Source organism: Taudactylus pleione, unplaced genomic scaffold (genome assembly GCF_031769625.1).
Source record: "Taudactylus pleione unplaced genomic scaffold, aTauple2 ptg000212l, whole genome shotgun sequence".
Lineage (NCBI taxonomy): Eukaryota > Metazoa > Chordata > Amphibia > Anura > Myobatrachidae > Taudactylus > Taudactylus pleione.
Window position 1 is genome coordinate 5,831,545 of NW_028284614.1, and position 12,721 is coordinate 5,844,265.

At 44.3% G+C, this 12,721-nt stretch overlaps 1 protein-coding gene across 2 annotated transcripts in view; it reads left to right on the plus strand.

Moving 5' to 3' along the window:
• The window catches only part of FGD4 (FYVE, RhoGEF and PH domain containing 4), a 172,741-nt gene that overhangs the window by 75,734 nt on the left and 84,286 nt on the right, over positions 1–12,721 (plus strand). The window contains exon 1 of one of the 2 annotated variants that reach the window (XM_088478281.1): positions 11,572–11,751. The exons of the other annotated variant lie outside the window; for it this stretch is intronic. Within the exon in view, the coding sequence (XP_088334407.1) occupies positions 11,721–11,751 (31 nt within the window). The 5' untranslated portion in view covers positions 11,572–11,720. Of the gene's footprint in view, positions 1–11,571; positions 11,752–12,721 lie in introns of those variants that run through there. 2 annotated transcript variants of the gene reach the window in all.

Here is a 12,721-nt window from a genome sequence, read left to right on the forward strand (position 1 = left end):
GAGACATTACTCAGATGTCAGGTGTGCAGACTACTGCTGCATTACGAGCCAGGTTTTTCTGACATAGATTTCATACTTTTTTATGTCTGACATTTTTAGCAGAGATATATTCGGAACAAACAGCCATTAATCATTTGCATACAGTATGTAATTGCAACAGTCTGACACTTTTAAAATGTATCTTTTGGGGCATATGATATCAGGTGGTTTAGATCACAGATATACTGGATATTTGTAACGATGATTATCAACATGCTTAGTTCATCGTATCCAACTTTTATATATTTCTGTTTGAGGACCAGTTCACAACCTGATATCAATATATATCCCTCTGCTGATTACAATCCTCAACCCACTTTGTATATATATATAAATGGGTCAATAGCATGTATTAACACTAGGGTAGAACCGAGCCTGCACATCCCTAATTAACACTCTTTAAAAAATCTGTGAAAAATCTCTTAAGCATTTATCACATAATTAACTTTTTATTCCTTGCTATTTTCCCCCCTACCCCTAATAAAATGAATTTGAATCATTGGTTCCCTATGACTAATGCATATAGCTTAAATTACTACAGAAAATATCCGCCTGTCTAGTCTGCTTTGTCTGGATCCTCTGCAGTCTTCAAACACAGTTTATAGTGCTCCACTTAACCGAGCAGCCACAATGGATGTCTGTTCTATTTCAACATATATAGTAATGATAATAACACTATGAGGGGAATTCAATTAGAGGTGAAAAGCCATATTCGCCTGTTTTATTGTGAAAAATTTGCCTAAAAAAAATTCGCCAAATTCAATTCCAGGACAATTTCGCCTAAGTGGAAACAATTCTCCAAAAATGATTCTCCAATCAATAGCTGGTGAAAAGAAATGCAAAATCTTTATTTTGGGGTGCAAACATGGGGAAACAACTCAGACCCCCTTGGGACAGCCCCCCAAAGGACAAATACGCAAAAAAAACAGAAACTAAAACCTAAGAACACCCCAAAAAAGACATGTCATTTTTGGGGTGTAAATTTAAAAAGTGGGGGGATAAACATTAAAAGTAGCGAAAAATACTTCTTGGGGGTCCACAAGTATGGGTCTGGTGTTTTTGGGATTGCAGGTGCATGCAGCAGGTGGATTTTTCACGGTTTGTAAAAGTTCACTTTAGAGACATAATAATATGCTAGCACCCATTTTCAAGCACCCCAAATGTGACAGGACTACTTATTTTCACCAAAAAATACAGCTTTATGCCATTCTTCACCACTTTTACAAAAATGCTAATAGCAAGCAATTTACACAACTTAAGTACGCAAAATAGTTTTATTAGGGCTATTAGTACACATCTATAGTGATTCCCTATGTTAGTGCATCTTTTTCTGGGGTACAGACTGATTTCCCCAATTCCTTCAGTACTTTTCACCTGTTCCGTATTCGCCTATTTCCGTGTTCACCTGTTTTGCAATTGAATTAGGCGAATGAAGCGAACAGTCGGACAGGCGAAAACTTCGCCTCTAATTGAATATGGCTCTATATGAAAATAAATAAAAAAAAATTATATATATATATATATATATATATATATATATATACACACCAGTGGTAGGCCACCATATACACTACCAGTCATAGTACTAGCGTTTTGGATAGCACATGGCGATTATTCCTTAAACATATTTGATTGTAAGATCATTGGGATACAATTTTAGTCAAAAAATGAGTTAAACCAATTTGCGCAAAAAACAATCCTGCAGCTATAGAAAACACAAAATGGAAGTAACACCAAACTTCCAAAACAGAATATTCCAAACAAGAGAGTGTGTCTATTAGCGCTTATTGTAAAAACCTATTAAAATAGGATAATGGATAAATTACCCCCAGTGTGAAAAAACAATCATTTATTACACACTTAATATAAACATGAATAAAAATATGTCACATACAATGTCTTATATACTAATACTGGCACATGAAATAAGGGTTCCAGAAGGAGCCTCTCACCAGAATAAGGTGCTGCGGTGGGCAATTTCAAGTTCCTTCTTATTCCACAAAACACCTCCAGAAGGAGGTGTTTTGTGGAATAAGAAGGAACTTGAAATTCGGGAATTCAGTCATCCTGGTATTGTTAGAAGCTCCCTGCGGTGGTGCCGAGCTATTGAGGCCCGGGACCCTTTGTTATTAATCAGCACTTGCCCACCGCAGCACCTTATTCTGGTGAGAGGCTCCTTCTGGAACCCTTATTTCATGTGCCAGTATTGGTATATAAGACATTGTATGTGACATATTTTTATTCATGTTTATATTAAGTGTGTAATAAATGATTGTTTTTTCACACTGGGGGTAATTTATCCATTATCCTATTTTAATAGGTTTTTACAATAAGCGCTAATAGACACACTCTCTTGTTTGGAATGTAAGATCATTGGGGCAAGGTCATCTTTAACATCTATTTCATGTTATTGTATGTTGTTCATTTATACTGGGTGTCGCTGTGTTTAGAATGAAGGGATGTAAAAATAATTCTCCTTCTAATGGCTGTGGATCATAGCAGGGTTATGTTTCCTCACCAGTCTCTTTACCCCTCTCTACTCTAGATGCTATTATATTAAATAGATCTGTTCATATTTGAAGCCATCGATGCTGTTATGCCTGGTAGGGGGTGGCAGTCCCTGACCCACCATTGCAGGTGCAATTTACAATGTGTTACTCAGTGTTAAGCTGACACTCCAGTGCGGCTCTGTTAAAAAGTAAACTATTAACTCCCCCCTCACCCGCACACACTCCATTATCAACAGATGTAACTACTCGGATATCTTATATATGTTTTCAAAGGAACTGATACACGTTATGTAGACAAGACCTGAATTGCTGTGATACCACCGGCCCTTCTGTGCATGATTCCACCAGTCCTTGCAGCACGTTTCTGCAAAGCCAGTCGGACAAGCTGTCAGTCACTATTTAGGACATTCAAAACAGCCACGTTCCAGCTGGAAACCCTCATTTACACAATTGCACTTAGAATTAGTCTACATCGAAGTGTTTGGGTTTACGGAGCAGGATGACTGCTGGGAGGAGCTGGTTGGAGTGACGGGCGATCGCTACAGGGTATGTAAAGGTGCCCACACACATACCGATGTCCTCACGATACGATTTTATGGCCAATTTCCTCATGAACTTTCGCGGGAGCTCCCTTGCCGTCGTGATCACGATTTGGAGTTAAAAATGTCCAATCTGACTAAAGATCTATCTTGCAGCCAATGCACTGTATCCCAGATTGGCTAATCTGCCCTACAGCACGGCAGATCAGAAGATGCGATGTACGACGAGCGGGGACGCGCATCGGCATCGTGCTCGTGAGTATGAACTCACGATTTGTACTTTTTTTTTACCCGATTCGTCGTCACGATTCGTCGAAATCAGCCAAATCGTGTAAAATGTCGCTATGTGTGTGGGCACCTTTACAGACTCTGGTGCGACTAGCTTTGTGGCATGAGGTTAATGACATTAGATAAAGGGGTGGAGTCTGCAAATTCGTCTGGCTCTTCCTGGCTGTGCACGCCACAAATGGGCTGGGTTAATGCAGAGCTGGTGGCCCATCCTGATTCACAAGTGCAACATAGAGGCGTTTGGCAGTGTATTGTAGTGTGGTCCATTGTCTGCTTGTTTAGTTAGAGAAAACACCTCTCTCCGATCACTGCACCATAGCAGTGAAAGACATCATAGTTAGTTATGTAGCCAATAAATGCTCCAGTTATCCCATGTATGGTACTCAGCTCTGACATGTATTATTGTACAATAAGTGGCTTTACTTCCCATACAGAGTTGCATGAATGGTTCCCCTTTAATGTATCACGATTGCTTCCCCTTCCTAGATCATGTTTCACATTTTGCTGTAAAAGAAGTTTGAATAAGTCAAGGAAAGGCCACTGTACTGGCACAGGGAGGGCAGTTATATGACCAAACGATAAAATATATATATCACAGCTACAATTGTTACCGAAGGTGGGTTGATATATTATTCCTGTCCTTTACAACTATGGGTATCATTGTGCTAAAAAAATACTGTAATAATAAATATTTATATTCATCTGCTGTCCAAAACTAGCATTTTTTTCTATTACTTATTTATTTTTTAGCAATCCTTGTCGAATTTGTTGCCTTTATTTAGTGTATCTGGTGACGTTTATATACTTATTAGGTTGAATTTAAGCTTCACTGGCTATTTTGTAGTGATGTAACAAAATTCTGTTTTGTTTATTTTTATTTAGCAATAGATTTTCTCCTGTAAATATTGAATGATATGATCCAGTATAAAACAGCCAATGGCTTTGCATCTGTTGTGTAATTACAAGTCCCAGGATTCCCTCCTGCCACAATATCCTTTATTGGAGGGCTTTACACTGAAGCCATGTCCCAAATTTGTACTTTCCGACTTGCTGGCCAGGTCGGCTCAGCGGTGGAGGAGGTGTCACTCAAAGTGGGCGGGATGGTGAACGTGATTGCCCCACCCCCCGCTATAGAATGTTGTGTTACCTGCATTTGTGAAATGGGGGGGGGCAGGATGATGCAATGCAACACGAATCGCATCATCAGCAGCCCGGACCGCCCACTTTGCTTGGGAGCCTCCCAGCCTATTCCAAGGGGGCAGCCAGATCGGCAAAGCAAGGGGGAGTGGCCAGCACTTTGGGGGCTGCCACGCGGGCGCATAATTTTGGCCCCACCCCCGCTACACAAAGCCGAGATTACCGGCATTGTGAAGCAGGGGGCAGGGACAAAATTATGCGATTCAGCGTGGATCGCTTCAATGTCCCCCACTCCAGCTGCTAGGGATTCTCTTATAACCGTGGGGGGGGGGGAGCGATGTGGGCCGGGGGGAGGCCGGAGGATGTATTGTCTGCCCTTCCAAACGGCCGGGAGCGTCACCTGATTTTCGGGAGGCTCCCGGCCAAATCTGGAGGTAGACAAGTATAAACTAAAACAAATATTATACTTAAAGTATTAAAGTATATGTTTTAAAAAAGGCTATGGGATATATATATATGCCCTCAGCAACCAATCAGCATCTAGCTATTATCTTCTAGAAGGTGCTAGATTCTGATTGGTTGCTATGGGAAACTTCTCCACTTCTAAAAACTCTCACTTTAGTAAATATGTCCCTTTTTAAGTTTTCATTTGACACCTCTTGTTGAGTAAACTGAAGATACTCCCCATTCTGAGAGTACTTGGTAAAAACTGAAATGGTTGGCTGTGCCCTGTAAACATTGTGCCATGGTGATTTGTGCCCACCATGGTACTGTGCTAGCCTTAAATCTATTTTGCGTGGCATATCATGTGCACCCTGATATTAATAATCATAAAATGCATATAGATATGAAATATATATAAGTATAATAACAAGAATGGATGTATTTGGTTTGCTGTAAAATAAAACAGCAATTACTTACTGTATACTGTATATTTTGTTTTATGTCCATTTCAGTGAATTGTAATAAATCCGTTCATTATTTAAAGGGCTGGATAGGCTGTAGGAAGACCTTTGTGGGTCCTTTCAGAAGCAATAAATGAGTGACAGGTGGATAAACATTTAGGTTGATGTTTAATGTATGCCTGACCTTGTCTCTGTGCTGTGCATCCAGCTACCGCCTGTCACGTTTAGTCTGCGGTGAATCTGTCACTCATTCATTAAGAGCCGTGGAGCGAGAGAAAGTACCAACCAATCGCCTCCTAACTGTCATTTTTCAAACACAGTTTCTAAAGTGACAGGAGCTGATTGGTTGGTACTTTCTCTGTCCACTTTCTCTCTCTCCAAGGCTCAGTACATAGACCCCTCTGTTTGATTTTTAGTAGCTGGCACTATGATTTTTTTTTTTTTCAATACATAGTAAGGTTGCAACTAAAAGAGACTGTAGAAACACGTTTCGCTTTTATAAACTCTACCTGCGTTGATCCAGAGTAAGGAGGGACCGAAGTCCTATTATTACAAAATGGGAGTCTTCCTTTCTCATGTTGGAGCCCTCCTCTTGCTATTTAATAGCCTGCTGTCACTTTTCTCCCTTGTGCTCATGATTAAGGTGGTAACACACCGAACCGACCGTCGGGCCCCGGGCTGCTATATTTTGGTCACCAGGCGTATGATGAGTATTCCAGTTGTACTGGCTCCTGTTCTGTGACATTCAGTGTCCCTTATGTTTTCATTGTTGGGCATGGCTATTTTACCATTTGAATACAGTATATTTAGATTTTTTCATCAACTCATTGGTGTGCTGGTCTCTTTCCTGTCTGGATGTGGACCTGAGTGCAATATATATGTGTATATATCAGTGAAGCTACGTCTAAAAGAAATGTCATTATGCATTGGAGACATAAAAAATTGGGACATTTGCAGTAGTTAAGCGTTGAATCTCCCCTCCCCCGGCCAATACTGCTCTGATAAATGTGGTGGTCTCGTGGGACAGGGACAATAGGTTCTTCAGGGTTTTGTTTTACTGCATGTGGCTGAAACCAATAATTATAATTATTCCCTGATGTAGAAAAAAGGAAGTGGGTAGAACTCAAAATTTGCAAATGTTATTATGTGCTCACCAGTGCTGGGAAACCAGTCCTGCTCAGGAGTATGAGGGTAACAGTGATGCTCTAGAACTAAAGGTTTCAGGCTGCTTCCTCCATACAAGACTCCATGGGGGAGATGGAATCAACCCTTCTAAACAGTGAAGAAGTGGAAAAGTTGCCCATAGCAACCAATCAGCTCCTAGCTAGCATTTATCAAGTACATCCTATGAGATGTTAGCTAGATGCTGATTAGTTGCTATGGGTGACTTCTCCATTTGCCCTGTTTACCACAAAATTTGTTCTCCCCAATTTTGCAGTGTCCTAATGATCTCCTTCTCTAGCAGAACAGTCTGAGGTGTGTCAGCTGTAATACCCTCCGTTTGATGTTGAGACCGATGGTGCGTCTTTAGCTGCTCCGAAACGAACTTGAGCCCGCTGCCAGTGGGCGTCTCAGTAGGGAGGTGATCGCCTGCGTCATTAGCATAAAGATGCAGCTGCACCAGAAGACGCAGCCATAGCCACGTCTGTCTGCACTGCTGATTCAGGCCCTTAGTGCTCGTTGCAGAGACTGCACAATGCTGAGTGTATGGAATACACGGTCTGTGTATGATTGGCTGGTGGGGGGGGGGGGCAGTTTTCCCCCTAAGACATAACAGCTCTTTGACACTTCTGCTGTATATAGTTCCATCCACTGGGCCTGTTTCAGAGACGGACGCTAATGCGATCGCAACAGCGTTTTCGTAACGCAACGGAGTTGCGACAATATGCCAATGTCAGCAAAGATCACCTGAGCATTAAGACGCCCACTGCTGCCTTCCCACCTGTGTGCGACTACGCATACCTACGTAAACATCGGTAACATCGAAGCGCATCGGCGGCCATCTTACCCTTGCGCCGGGTCTGACCTGCTCCAGCCATGGGAGCTCTTCTGACACGCACAGCTGCGTATGCAATCGCAATGGCTAATTTATGCATGCCCATGTAACGGCATTTAAACGGACAGGCACGCCTTGCGTTTTTGTGACCACTCCCCAATTACCCCCCCCAAACGCTTTTCTTGCAGTCTGTCACTCACTTGGCAATGGATTCCTCTGTGCGTGCGTGATCGCAATGCGATCAAAGCGCACGTGCAGTGCGGTTCATAGGCATGCGCAATAGCAAACAATCGCTCGATCTGCGAGAAAATTGCATTAGCGCCCGTCTCTGTGTCAGGTCCACTGACTGGAATCCCCCGAAGCCATGAAATAATCGCTACCTTCTTTTGAACAGTAGGTGGCGATGCAGAGCATCTTCTGTTGAAACCATGTATTTGTGCTTGCTTTCATTTGTAGACTATACACTAGGGAAAGATTCAAATGTACCAGACTTTTATATGGTACAGTTTATATGATATGCATGTATCAAGCACAGGGTGAAGCATTTTACAGAATGTGTGGATGGAATAACTGAGGAAAATCTTGGATTTTACACGTGGAATCCGCCCCTCTGATGGGGCCTAATGGTCATGCCCCCCTGATTTTGCCACAGACCCCCATCCTCCTTTGGGGGGCCGAGAGTTCAGCTCTCGGCTCCTCGCTTGTTGATAAAGACCCGGATCCATCAGTTTAGACTAGGGAAAAAGGAACTGGGCCAAAATATACATTGCTACATACAGCTACCAATGGGGGAAAATAATCTCTCTAATACATGGTTGGCCATGGGAAAGGAAAAGTCAATAGTTTTTCAAAGTTGGCGGGTAGTTCTCACAAGAGGGAATACTGCCGAAGTGTTCATGGTCACCTGCTTATGATCTTTATAATTGTTGCAGTGCCAATTACTGCATATTATTCCACCAACATTTCCCGGTTCCCTGTTAATCTGTGCCGAGCACTGGGTTGTGTCTCACTGCGGAGTTCCCCAGCGTCTAGGTCCTTCCTCCTGAGCTGGGAAGCCTTGCAGTGGGGAAGGGTGTCTACTCCTCTGGAGGGCAGAAGCGAATAGACTCCGGGTCTATGTACCAAGCCTTGATGAGAGAGAAAGTGTACGAGATAAAGTAACAGCCAATCAGCTCCTAACTGTCACTTTACGGGCTGTGTTGGAAAAAGGACAGGTGCTTATTGGTTGGTACTTTTTCCCTTGCCCACTTTATCTCTTGCCACGGCTTAGTACATCTCCCCCTTAGTACGTAAACCCTCAGTCCCTATAAGGACCATCCAGCCACCTGAACCCAGGACAATATAAGAGCCTTTTTGTGAATAGGATGCGGGCTGACGTGTATGTGCTGGAATTATACCGTGCCATAGTTGGGGCTTAGAAAGTGCTCTGTATGGCGCAGTGTTTTTGTCACACACGTTCCCCAGACAGTGCTAGAGATCAGGTAACCGCTGTGAGGCTGCCCTGCATTCCTACACACGTGGCCTTTTGTCAGGTGACATTCCAAAGTCATTGGCGTATGATCCTAACTGTTTAACCAGTGTTACTTCCTGTAGGGCGTTCCCTCCTTTTTGTTCTTTGTTTTTTAAATATTGGTATTACAGGACTGATCTGCTCCCAGTTGTTTTACAGATTCCTCTTGGTGTTCCTCCTACCTGCTGTCACTCATACCCCCCCAACTGTTCCAATTTAGGCCGGACAGTCCTGAACTGAGGACTCTGGGGTCTATTTACTAAGCCTTGGATGGAGATCAAGTACCAACCAACCAGCTCCTAACTGTCATTTTTCAAACACGACATGGCAGTTAGGAGCTGATTGGCTGGTACTTTATTTCCATCCAAGGCTTCATAAATAGACCCCTCTGTCCTCCTGTCACGATTTGCCAGAATGTCCCGAATGGGTATGTTTTGGAATGAAAAGTTGAGATGTTTCGGGTACTGGTACCACGTGGCGATGGCAACCATGAGAAATTTTGGTCATGGCGTGAGGGGAGGAGTGGGATTTGGAGGCGTGGCCACCCTGTTAGAGCATTTCTGCGCCTCTTTGGCCGGTCCAGCCTGGACTCTGTAGGAAGAGTAACAGAAAAGTGGTTGGAGGCTGGCCTAATTCTGTCGTCTCCTCATACACCTAGGCCCACTTTTAGTTTGTAGATGTAGAGGTGTCTGTCATCTAGGAGGACCAATCAAGTGCATCGGTACAAAAACAAAATGTTTGTTGGCGTGTTTCCTAAATCAGTCCCAACATGTCTCTACAAGGTCCCTGCACAGCAGTCAGATCTCACAACTTATTTTTTCTGCATTTTCTCAAGGAGTCTGTCACAGACCATACCGTGAGCTGATTACTCCTACTGACAGAGAAGTGGGAGGGCAGTGAGACTAAGGGCCTGATTCAGACCCGCTCGCAAGCGGGTCGATGGCCGGGCAGTGCGCACACGCGAGCGAGAAATTCACTCGCTCCGGGACTCGCTACAAACGGGGCGGCTGTCGATGTTGATTGATAGCTCGCCCCGTTTTGTAGGCGGGGAGGGGGGTGGCTGGTCAAACGGAGGAACGCCTGCCGTTTATGGGCGGCCCTACTGACATCATGAGTGATGTCAGTAGTGAGCTTCCTGCTCTATTAGAGCCGGAAGCTCACTGGGGCTTGCGGCAGACGAGACCGTACCACAAGGGTCTCATCACAACCATCACCTGGCCGCTCGCAAAAGCTGTGAGTGGTCACCCACAGCTTAGCGAGCGGCGAGGAGGCCGTTTTTTTTTTTAAACGGGCGCTCGCTTTTTGCGAGCGGCTCTGAATCAGGGCCTAAGTCCCAAAAGCTAAATATGACAACTTTACCATTAATACCATAAAAAAATGGAATATGGAAACATTTCAAACTATTACTTACAAAAAATAAATATCGTAAAAGTGCTCCCGGCCCCTGTGAACCCATGGCTCGTCCCCTTACTTGCCGACTTTCAGCTCCCTCCTTCCGGGAGGGAGCTGTCATGCTTCCACGGCGGGTGGGGGGAGGCGTGGCGTATCATGGTAGAAAGGGGGTGTGGCGCGGTGACGATGCAGCTGAGATTAACGGGCCACGATGACGCAATTCGAGTCGAGTCACCGGTCCCCACGCTGCGGTGGTTTTTGTGGTAAACACGGGGGGTGCCTGGAAGGGAGGCTCCCGGCCGAACCGGGAGGGTAGGCAAGTACACTCGTCCCCCAGTGTGTGTCGATCACTGGTAGCAGTAATAGGCCAGTAGTAAGGTAAAACGATACATTGAGGGGTCAATTTACTAAGCAGTGTTAGGAGACAGAGTGAGAAGTTATAAGGTTGCAGCCAATCAGCTCCCAACTGTCATTTTTCAAACACAGCCTGCGAGATGGCAGTTGGGAGCTGATTGGCTGGTACCTTATCACTTTTCACTCTGTCTCCCCCTTAATAAAATAGATAGACGCCTAACTGTAATAACATCTCAGCAAGCAAGTGGTGAGTCCAGTTGATCACATCCTCTTGTTCACTTATCAGGCCAACCAATTTGATCACATAGGGTCTAGCCGTCCAAGCAATATGGTAGGCAGTCGCACACAAAAGTGAATAGGGATGGAATGCATTGGCCACTGGCTATTCAGATCATCCGACAAGTCCAATTAAAATCAAATCAGTTGTGATGTATTTTGCTTATCTCTCTGGTTCCACATAAAAAAAAAAAAAAAAAAACCGCTTGGTTGAAATGTCCATATGCCCACTGACCTATCTGTGCCCTGCTCACAAAAGCTTACAATCTAATGGGCTGCGAATCATAAATATCACACTCCTTGTCCCATTATTATACTTAGAGGCAGAACCCTGCAGTTACATAAGGTAGTAATTCTCCTTTGCTGGATGTAGTCCTCTGGTCCTGGGGGGATTTCTTGCGCCTGTGCTTCTAGACCTGAATGCTTGCCTGCAGCGAGGGCACGCTCTCTGCCCGAGTCTCTGCTGCTGATTTTCATAAGCTATAAACATCTCTGAGGACTTAGAGTGTCATTGTGCAGTGAGAGTTTGCTGAGGAGGAAGTTGGGTCTCTCCCTGGCAGGGAGGAGCGTGCATTGTGTTTGTAGTACAGAGGAGACAAGGGTAGAATGTAAGGCACGGGTCACAACGCAGCAGAATTTGCCTTTTTTTGGCAAATTAAAGAAAAAAAAAATCTGCATCTGCCAACCGGTTCTGCACCTTTTGCTCAGTTCCTACTTTATTTTTGTTTTTTTTGTTTGACTTCTCCAAACTCTGGGAAAAGAGACAGCTCCCAGATGCATACAAACTGTGTGAAGTCAGCTTCAGGTGAGTGCTTCTGTTATTTTCCTTTTCCCCAAGCGATGGCATGTGTTGGGACTAGACGGTGGGGCGGATTGTTCCACGGTCACATAGGTTGGAGTTTGGCATGTGAGCGTGTCTGTCTGGGTTGACCCTCAGAGGTGACTTTGGTAACGTTCATCATATCTTCCCAATTTCTATTCTTGTAGCAGGTTGCTCTGTGTTGTTAAGCTGGGTGCACAGTAGACGTTTTTTTTTTTAATGATTTGTTGTTTTCCGACGGATTGGAACGACAAATCGTCCAGTGTGTATGCACTATGCGCGCTCCCGCGACGGCCGTCGCATCCTCAGATCTGCAGCTCAATCTGAGGAAGTGACGGATGACCCCATGCACTCGGATGCGGCGGGGGAACGACATATCGTGCTGCCGTTCACCAGATCGTGTGGTGTGTGCGGACCGCACGCTATGTCGTTCGTCACATCTTCCGTCGGCCGGGTACACAGGTCGTCTAGTGCACAGGTTCTCAAACTCGGTTCTCAGGACCCCAAACAGTGCATGTTTTCCAGGTCTCCTCACAGAATCACAAGTGAGATATTCGCTCCACCTATGGATCTTTTTAAAATGTCCCAGTGAGTAATGAATACACCTGTGCGCCTGCTGGGAGACCTGGGAAACGTGAGCTATGTGGGGTCCTGAGGGCCGAGATTGAGAACCACTGGTCTAGTGTGTACCCAGCTTTAGCCAAATGCACATCACCACTGTCTTTGCTCTGTGTTCCCAATCGTTCCCCCTATGTTGCTGTACGATTGTTTTTCTTGCTGCCTATTATTTATTCTCTGAGCTTTATACGCTGGTATTTAACAAAGTGGAAGATTTAAAGTATTCTGTAACTGATGAGGAATGGATAATTGCTTCAACATATCTTTTAATTAACTTTTTTTTATTGTTTCATACTTTGGGATCTATTCTCTAAAGGCTCATACACACTAGACGATA